This window comes from Aedes aegypti, chromosome 3, assembly GCF_002204515.2.
Source record: "Aedes aegypti strain LVP_AGWG chromosome 3, AaegL5.0 Primary Assembly, whole genome shotgun sequence".
Classification (NCBI taxonomy): domain Eukaryota; kingdom Metazoa; phylum Arthropoda; class Insecta; order Diptera; family Culicidae; genus Aedes; species Aedes aegypti.
In genome coordinates this window covers 223745933-223756074 of record NC_035109.1, presented here as the reverse complement: position 1 = coordinate 223756074, position 10142 = coordinate 223745933, and the positions used below count along the sequence as shown (strand labels likewise).

The following is a 10142-nucleotide window of genomic DNA, read 5'->3' as shown; positions in this document are numbered from 1 at the left end:
AGCCATTTTTCTCTGATATGTCTTCAGTCTTACTCATTACATATAGATCCTGAAAGGATAGATTTAGATTGAGAATTCTGGAAGTTCCTCTGGATGGCCAATGCTTTTGATGATTCATATAGCAGGTAGCTGCCATAAGATAAATAAATGATAAATGGAGGATTTTGAGGAGATGAATGTTTAGCCCACAGTGGAAATACGCTACAGCCTACCTCATTTTTAAGCTTTATAACTTAATGTAAGCATTATCAAAGTGTGCGTGGAGTGTGTTCTGACGTTTGCGTAACTTGACGTTTGTTGCTTTATCTTCCAAAACGAACGCCACTGACATTAGTAGTGCGAAAAATTGGAACGATCTCAACCCAAGTGTATGTGGACGGTGCAGTGATTGAGTGAAGAAAAATAAGGGAAATTGTTGATATTTCCGGTGATTTCATAATAAAATTTTGCAAATCAACTCGCACTGATTGAACAGATTGTTCCAGTGCAGTGGGAATTAAGCAAGCTCCGGAAATACACACAATTAACTGTGATTTGTAACCAAAACGAAACAATGGCAGTAGCTCCAGTAATCATTCAATCAGCTGCAAAGCATACATCGACGGTAATAAATTTAATTTTCCCACAGTTGGTTCTGCTATAACCTTGAGCATTAATCGATAACTTGTTGTAGCCGATGCACCTGAGTAATGCAAGTAATTTGTGTTTTTAATTATTTCAGCTAATCTTTCTGCACGGATTGGGCGACACCGGGTAATTATGTCTACATTTTTTCTTATCATGGTTCTACAATCTCTCTGCTTGATGTGATAAGTTTTTTTTTTTCTTATATACCTTTAATAGAGCTAGAAACAGCATTAATTATCAAGTTATGTAATTTTAGTTAATGTGTTTCTTGTGAATACAAAACAAAAATCCCCGATTAGTGCTTTAGCTATAGGTGGCGAACTGTATGTGGCGGTAAAAAATCAATAAAATATTTCAGCATCATCACTTCGTGTACTGATAATCAAGTCATAGGGTAAAAAACATTGTTCAAATAAACATAACAGGACGATGTAATTTAATATGTGCACATGAACATTTTACTTTCTATGTTCGATGAAATTCTAATTGAGCTCTTTTCTTAGTGTTGTTTACAATTAGGGCGGTCCACATTTTCATAAGAATGGTAAAATCTACTTTCTTGTTGAAATTATATTATAAAGTATTGGGCACGCTTGTAGGACACTGTTTTCAAGCAATTTTGCCGAACAAAAAGATTTTCTTTAGTTCCTAATCTGACAGATTTACGTGCTATGCAAAAGCCCAAGCTGACGTTTGTTTTGCGCATAGTCAGAGTGTTTTTATACCGTGCACCCCCGCTAATTTGAACGGTATCTCATGCAAACATTTTTAATTTGAACATCTAGTCACCCTAGAAACGTGTTTCTGGTTATCTCTTTCACTGTTTTGTTTTGATTCTGCGCTCCGTTCCACAGCGTTCCATCTCACTTCACTTAGTTCCATGAGCTAAATGACGTTTGAACCATTTTTAATCTGAACGATGTGCAAATTAGCGGGGTACAGATTAAAAAGTGATAACACACATTTTATAGTATCGATGTTACATTTTGATAACTTTCGAAGCAAATGAGCTAGAACTTTGTATAAAAAAACTCGACCATTTGGAGCATAGTGTACGCTGTAGTCGATAAATTCAGTTCATTACACTGCGGAATAAAAAACATCTTTCACGTGTATCAAAGATCACAATATTTGCCTCCAGTAAATTTGGGTCTGTTGAAACCATTGCTGCGCACCTTCATCAACAGCCAAAGCCTCGATATTGTATGTCTGCAAGAAGTAGAAAACGACCTGCCTGGCTTCGCCGTATACACGTATGTAGACCACACGAGAAGAGGACAGCTGTTGCTCTGAAGAAGTACGCTCAGGTATCTCACGTCGAGAAAAGCCTGGATAGCCGATGGATCGCTCTACGAATGCATGATACCACGATTTGCAGCCTCTACGCTCCCTCCGGCTCTGCACAGCGTGCAGCACGGGAGGATTTTTCAACGACACTCTTGCCTACTATCTCCGCCATCCCACTCAACACGTCATCCTACAAATACCATAACGCTAAAAGGGGTGTGTATGTGTCTTCAAGATGTTATGGCCCATACAAAAATAGTAGAACATTCGTACGAAAGTTGCGCTCCCGAGATGCCGGTTTCACACGACCGCATTTATGTGAGCAGCAGCTTGCGGGAGCATTTACGTACCGCGCATACGCATGTCTGCTCGTTCACGGATCACAAAGAGCTGACACTTCGTCCTTGCCTTCCCCAGCTAGGACATAAGCCCGGCCTTGGTTTCTGGTCCCTTCGACCGGATCTTCTCACCGACGAGAACGTTGCCGAGTTCCAGCTACAGTGGCAATATTAGACCCGGCAGCGCAGAAATTACGGTTCGTGGATCGAGTGGTGGCTTTCGTACGCTAAGCCAAAAAATCAAAACCTTTTTTAAACATAAGTAGATGAAAAACCGAATTTAGTACTACCGTGCAACCACGCTAATTTGAACGGTACCTCATGCAAACCATCGGGGTTCATTTTTAATTTGAACATCTAGTCACCCTAGAAACGTGTTTCTGGTTACCTCCTTCACTGTTTTGTTTTGATTCTGCGTTCCGTTCCACAGCGTTCCATCTCACTTCACTCCGTTCCATGAGCTAAATGACGTTTGAACCATTTTTAATCTGAACGATGTGCAAATTAGCGGGGTACAGATTAAAAAGTGTTCAGATTAAATGTGGTCAAACCAACGGGGGTACCCAGTATACCATTTAATTCCACTAGAGTTTGTATCTTTTGACAGATACGCGTATTTTGACCTCAATGGTAAGGCCGTCTTCAGTGTACTAGACTCGAGAAGTCGAGTCTAGTACACGACACTGCAGACGGCCTTACAGTTGAGGTCGAAATACGCGTATCTGTTAAAAGATACAAACTCTAGTGGAATCAAATGGTATAGTACTAATTCGGGTTTTGATCTACTTTTAGGTATTCTACTAAACAGCTCGAAGATTTATTATCTTTTTTAAACGCAAGTCACGAGTCGTCTTTGACGAATTCCATGAAGTAAATTTCATTTAAAGAAATAAAAAAAATCAGATATTGTGAGAATCCCTTTCAAAATTATATAATGATCTTGTCCATAATATTTTAAAGAATCTAGCCCAAAGTTTATGGATTCTTGTGAGTATGATATCCAGGATTTTATAAAAACCATACTTCGAGTTCTGTTAAGATCTGACCAAGTATTATTTGCATTAAGGTACCGTGGGGCAAGTGGGTAATGGAATTCGCATAGTTGAGATTCTTCAAATTCTAGAGACTTTAAATTGAAACAAATGAGGTGGTATATATTTTTTAGCTTGACTCCCACCAAATATAAGCAGCATGCTGAAATTGATTTTTATGAAAAATTGAAGAAAAAAAATACAGAAAAAGTTTTTGAAAAATGTCTCCTTACTTTTCATTTGCCCCAAAAGTGGGGCAAGTGAAAAGTTTACCGTTTTGAACAATAAATTCAAAAACAAACAGTTATATTCACGATTTCTATTAGCTTTAACATTTGTTAAGGCTTCCCAATGAACAATAACATAAGTAACATGTAAACAAAGGAAATGTTATTCTTTTCACTTGAATTTTCTTCTGTTCAGTTATGTTAGTTGAAATGATTCGACAACATTATAACTGCAACATTTCCAATGTTAGTTCTTACATTATAGGACAGCAATTGCATTTCTACTTTGTAGAATTTCCACCGCTCGTTATTTGTTTTTGAGAAAGTCGGATATGACGTCGGATAACTCTTCGGGAGAAATCAAACGGAATCCTTCAATAACGTATTTAGAATCTATAGGGTAACGTATATAACTTGGACATGCATATAATTTGGACAGGCTGCTTGTTCTATGCTCATTTACAATGAGATGATGAGGAATTTATGTATGGAAAATCATGTATTGCATTATTAATACACTATGCTACTTAATAATGATGGCCAATTTCATAACAATTACAAATTGGCTTCAAAAATATCAAAACTGTAAATTGTATCAAAAGAACACCTGTGAAACCTAAGAATGCAAGAGGATGTATGTTTCAAGAACACACTTTAAACGCAATAATAGCGCTCAGAATAAGCATTCATAAAAAGTTTAAAGGCGGCAATATGATAAAATATGTCTAAACTTGAAGCTAAGTTCATCTAAAATCTTAACATTAGTATATAAGGCATCAATCAGGTGGTGTCCAAAATAGATTACGGTTTTTGTTCAGTTGATATAATTTGGCCATCTGATGAAACGCACTGGAATGTCGCATGCATGCATACTTGCAGGCGTATTTCGTGGATCTGATGATATTTGCTTCCATGAAATGAAATTATAGATTATCACTAATCTACACATCCAATAAGCGAAAAAATGCATAAGTCACATGTAAACTCTTCAAACATTATGATATGATCGTCCTTTTAAGAAACCATTGAATAGATAGTGAGATAACGCCCTGTCCAAATTATATTCACATGAGGGTGTCCAAAATGTATATATGATGTCCGAAATGTATAACAGACAGGCAATTAAAAAACGCTATTTTGGCACCTATTGCTACAGTTTGTAAGCTTTTTCGCTTCAGAAACTCAGAAAACAATGATACATTAAGCATATAAGTATCATAACATAATAAAATATTAGTATCTAAGGCAGTTAATCGATCGCCGTTTCCAGACATATCCTTAGCCTGTCCAAAATACATAATTTACCCTACCCCTTTCGTATGTTTTGAACTAGCTTTACATAGACATTCCACGAGATTTCCGTGTGTTCTCTAATATTGCAACTTTTCAGTCAAAGTCTCCTTTTAATTGGCTGCCCGAAGTAGACATATTAATATTGTAATGTTTGGCAACATATTTTAGAGAAGTTCCATAATTTCTAATAGCTTTTAACGCTTGATTATAGTGTTTCTTGAATTATCAGCACGTTATGTTTTTCTATGATAATTGCGAACCATGTTTACTTATGGCTACTTAAAGAGAAAACACAAATTCAATCTCTAATGATAAACTTTTCACTTGTCCCACCTGATAAGAAAATTGACGGTGTTTAAATTTAGTTATTTTTAGGTCTACGTCGAATTAATTCTAAAACTTTTTTTATTGCAGTTTGAAACTGTCACAGAGGACAACTAAAAAGTGGTACAGGAAATTATTTTCCGCAACTTTTTTCCACTGAAAATATTAAAATAAGATTGTACGCCGCCAACTTGCTACGGAGTAACAGTTGACAGGTTAACAATTTTTCGCTCTATTATGCGATAATGGCTGAAAAATCTCAGACATTTCTTACCTATCGTAATGTTCTCAATTGCCTCGAAGGTTTACGCATGAGTTTAAAACGTCAATTCACATATTCAGTAAAATATATCAATTGTTTTCACTTACCCCATTTACCCACTTGCCCCGCGATACCTTACCTAAAATGTACTTAAATCCTGATCAAGCTTTTACAAAAATCTTGACCAGAATGGTAATAATTTTACAAGAATCGGGCCTACAATTCCTTCCAAATCTCTCTCAATAATTATCTCGAAATTTAACTTTGAAATCCTTCAGAATGCTAAAAGTATTTCAAAAGAAACCTGCTCACGATTTTATTAAATTCGCTTAAGGTTCTGCCAAATCTTACAAAGCGTTACATTGTAATCTTGCCCAGGATTTACAAATAAATAGGTTTTGAATTTGCTGAAAACTCTAGCTAGAATTCTATAGAATCCTTGTGAAAGTTCTGCAAGAATCTTGCCATTGTTATCCACGAAAGTCGTGTCCAGAATTCTTAAAAAATATTATTCATGATTTTTTGAAAAGCCTTTTTTATAATCCTGCCAAGGATTCTAGGTCTCAGCTTTTAGTAAAATTTATTTCCAAGATTCTGAGAGAATGTTAGTCTATAATTTAGTAAAATTATGTACGAAAATTTAGCCTTTTGTCCATAAGTTTTGTTCAGGCTGCATTTTTGGAATTTCTATGAAAGTGGTAGATGATGGTAGAACATTGTTGAAACATCCAGAATTTGAGATTTAAAATTTAATCGTTCATAAAATTGAGTACTAAGATGATAAAAAACAGTTTAAAAAATAACCAAGCTAAAATACCAGGTTGAAACTGAATTGAAAATTAAATAGTCTTGGTATGTTCTAACTTCGGATTGATAGAATAGTCAACGGGCCATATATGTGAAGAATTCTCGAACCCTCCGCGGGCCGGATGTGGCCCGCCGACCACCAAGTCCAGAACCAGTTTTAAGGCTTAACGCGGAAAATTGAAGATATTTTTTCGCAAAACTTCAGCTAATCAATGCTCTTGAAAGTTATTGTTTACAAGCATTTATATACGACGTGTTACTGCTGTGCGCTGCTGGCGATTTTATCAACAAATGCTCAATTCATAAAAGAGACGATTTCGCGAAAATTGATTACGCCTTCACCATCGTAATTTTGTATGGTTGTTTACATTTTAGAACCAGCTACACGTTGGGGTAGCAATAAAGAGCCGCCAGTACCACCCTTGAGCTTATCGGCTTTGATTTGGAGAACGCGTTTCATCGGGTCCGGCAATCTTTCCTCTTCGGCACCATGTGCTCGCACGACTTTAATCGAGATCTCATCACTCTTCTCTCGCGCATTGTCAGTCGATCCACCTCTCGGCTGTTCATCAACGGGCGTCTCTTACTTCCATTCGACATTCAACGTTCGGTTCGGCAGAATGACCCGTTGTCCATGCATATGTTCGTGCTCTACCTCTACTTCCTGGTTTGAAGGGTCGAACAAGCATGCGGCAACGATTTGTTGGTCGTATACGCTGACGATATCAGCGTCATCGTGACGTCAGCCGGGCAGATCGATGTGATGAATGTGATATTCACTCGGTTCGAGGCTGTTGACGATAAATACCCAGTGGCTACAGGCAGTTGTTGTAGTTAACATTTTGGGTATCAGTTTCGGGTATTACTCCATACGGGTAATGACAACGCTAAACTGGAATGCGCTGGTGGGGAAGTTTGCGCAACAAATATGGCTACACTCGCTGCGTTTGCTCACCTTACACCTGAAAGTGATTATGTTAAATACGTTCGGCACGTCGAAGCTTTGGTACGTTTCGTCGGTGGTACCACCAATAGGTGGTCCTGATGATGCAGCTTGCGCGCAGCAAGGAGCATGGGGGATTAAAACTTCATCTGCCAGCGTTGAAGGCAGAATCACTCGCCATCAATCGTCATCTTAAAGACATCGATTCCCTTTCCTATTATAAATCTCTTCTTTTCCACGATATATCCCCGCCCAGCAATTTCAATAGATAATCCCGACCTGAAAATAATCCTTTCAAATTACTCCCACGTTCCACCCCCTATCCAAGAAAACCCCTCCGCCGATCTCATCCACCGGCATTTCGTCGCGCAGACGGACTTGCCCAAGGTGGAACAAAATTATCCGACGATTGACTAGCCACGTGCGTGGCGGAGCATCCACGTTAAACAGCTCTTCGGCGGAACGAACCAAGTTATACCTGTTAAGTGTTAATAAACGAGAAGTGGGAGCACCGCAAACTGCTGTTCGTGATGCGGAGAGCAGAAAATTAATTTTGCGTGCAACAAATCGAAACGTTCCGGCATAAATTCAGCGAATGTATTCGTGGATGAATGGATGGAGACGGGTATCGTTCGAAGACCTGATGCGACCGGCGTTGCCCGGAATAAAGAAAACGACAAGAACTGAGACGCTATTTTTTTTGTAAAATACATCTGTTTCGTTAATGGCGTTAACGTTATACAATTGATATTAACCAACTTAATTTTCATCTCGATGTGTAAATAACTAACTGTTTGTCCTTGACTTGTAAGTAACTCTATTGTACACTGAAGTTACCTGTAAATAAGAAGGAATTTTACCACAAAAAAAATAAAATAAAAATAATTGCAGCGCCTATGGCACACCGACTTCAGAGGATTAGCCCTACCGAGGCTGATCTCCTGTAAAATAGTTTAAGGCTTCTTATGTTATATGCTGTGAACCATTTTTTCCTCTTTTTCCATAATCTTTTATCTCAACATATTCGGTTGTGTAGTGCAACCCATATTACGTTATAATATCAATTAAATTTCATACAATTTCATTTGTCCTTTAGCCATGGGTGGGCCACTACTATGGGCATGATCCGCACGCCGGACATGAAGGTCATTTGCCCCACGGCTCCAACGATTCCAGTTACGTTGAACGCTGGCTTCCGTATGCCGTCGTGGTTTGATTTGAAAACGTTGGACATTGGCGGTCCCGAGGATGAGGATGGTATCAAAAACGCTACAAAGAATGTCCATGAGCTGATTCGAAGTGAAATTCAGGTTAAAAATAGTGCCGAGATTTGCGTTGAAGTCATAATCGATGCGTTGATCTTTTACAGGCAGGAATTTCAGCAAACCGCATAATGCTGGGAGGCTTTTCGCAAGGCGGTGCTCTCGCTTTGTACGCGGCGTTGACGTTTGCAGAACCGTTGGCTGGGGTAATGGCCCTATCCTGTTGGTTGCCGATGCATAAGAATTTCCCTGGAGCTCTGAAGTGCCCAAATACTGTGCCGGTAAGTCAAATTTGTATTTGATCGATTACAATTTTAAATCGATTATTTTTAGTTCCACTAGGGATTAAAAAATCTTACTCAAATAGTTGATTGGTTTCATTTCTATATCTATAGATCCTACAATGCCACGGGGACTGCGATCCAGTAGTGCCATACAAGTTCGGACAATTGTCGTCGAGTGTGTTGAAGACATTCATGAAAAACTCGCAGTTTCAATCGTACAGGGGTCTATCACATTCGTCCTCTGAGGCTGAATTAGAAGATATGAAGGTACGTATATATTATTTCAATAAATGTCTTCAATATTAAATTTAACGGTTATCTAAAACTTTTAGAAATTCATCGAGAAATACGTACGACGTCAGTGAATGATCAAATAGTTCGCTCACATTCGTAAGTCGTGTGTAAATTTTTAAACTGTAATTTAAAGCAGCGTATTTTTCTAACTTATTTCAACATATTGAGCAAAAAACTAAAAACATCAAAAACCGCAACTACGAAGCAACTTAACTAGTTTAGTCAAACTGAGTCAATCAGAGCGATATTTTTTTCGAAAGAAATATAATAATCACTTATTAGAGTCGACAACACTAAAATTGACACCGGCACATGTTAAAACTAAAAATTGCAATCCAGAAAAACTTATAAAGTCGTTATGATTCTATAAGCCCCGCTGCGACAATGGCAACTGTAAGCAAATCAATAAGTATTCCCATGAACCATTTATGAAATTATCTAGATTTAGATTATACTTGCGCCAACAAATCATTATAAATGAGTAGTCATGAAACTATCCCACTTTGTTCGATCAAGTATTTGTGTCAACCAATTTGAACGAAAAAACACGCTCATCTAATCGTTAATTTCAAAGCAATCCATTATTTTCACTTCACTACCTCTACTCTACATTCGCAAAATAGTTCATTGGGTTGCTGATTGTAATCGGTTTAGGCGTTCCCAAATTGTAACTTAAATTTGCAGCAACCAAATTCAATGAAAACAAAAGTAACTAAGCCATACTAATCCCCATATATAATAGCTATGACACAATTGTACTTGGTTACCCAAAGCTAGCATCCGTCGATTCTAATTATCAGAAGCAAAGCTACCTATCAGTAGAAAACCGAATGATCACGTGTAAATTGTGGCCGTACTAAAGAAAGTGGTACTAGTGAGTGGTAGGATGGACAAAACGTGCAGATTGAAATATATTTTAGTTTAACTAAATGAGCAAAAAAGCCAGTTGAATTGAGCGGTTTTCTTGATCCGAAATGCCATCTAGGGTGATTGAGGCCATAATAAACATACGACGCGAAATGGACACTCCCTTATGGTTTTTTGAGAATATGTATACTTAACCATACTGTATGGAATCTTTATTATATATAAACAGTTTGATAGTATAAAACTTTATTGTTTTTCTAATAAAATTTGATTAGAACTTCCCTTTAGCTTCAGAT

The 10142-nt window shown here is 37.7% G+C and overlaps 1 protein-coding gene across 1 annotated transcript; it reads left to right on the top strand.

Annotated features, from left to right (window-relative positions):
• The first annotated feature begins 320 nt into the window (after positions 1 to 320).
• On the top strand, positions 321 to 9924 carry LOC5572119 (acyl-protein thioesterase 2). The gene is made up of 6 exons (XM_001660156.2): positions 321 to 604; positions 722 to 753; positions 8236 to 8449; positions 8509 to 8682; positions 8797 to 8952; positions 9018 to 9924. The coding sequence occupies exons 1-6, from the start codon at positions 554 to 556 to the stop codon at positions 9048 to 9050; spliced, it is 660 nt and encodes a 219-aa protein (XP_001660206.1). The 5' UTR covers positions 321 to 553; the 3' UTR covers positions 9051 to 9924.
• The last annotated feature ends 218 nt before the right edge of the window (positions 9925 to 10142 follow it).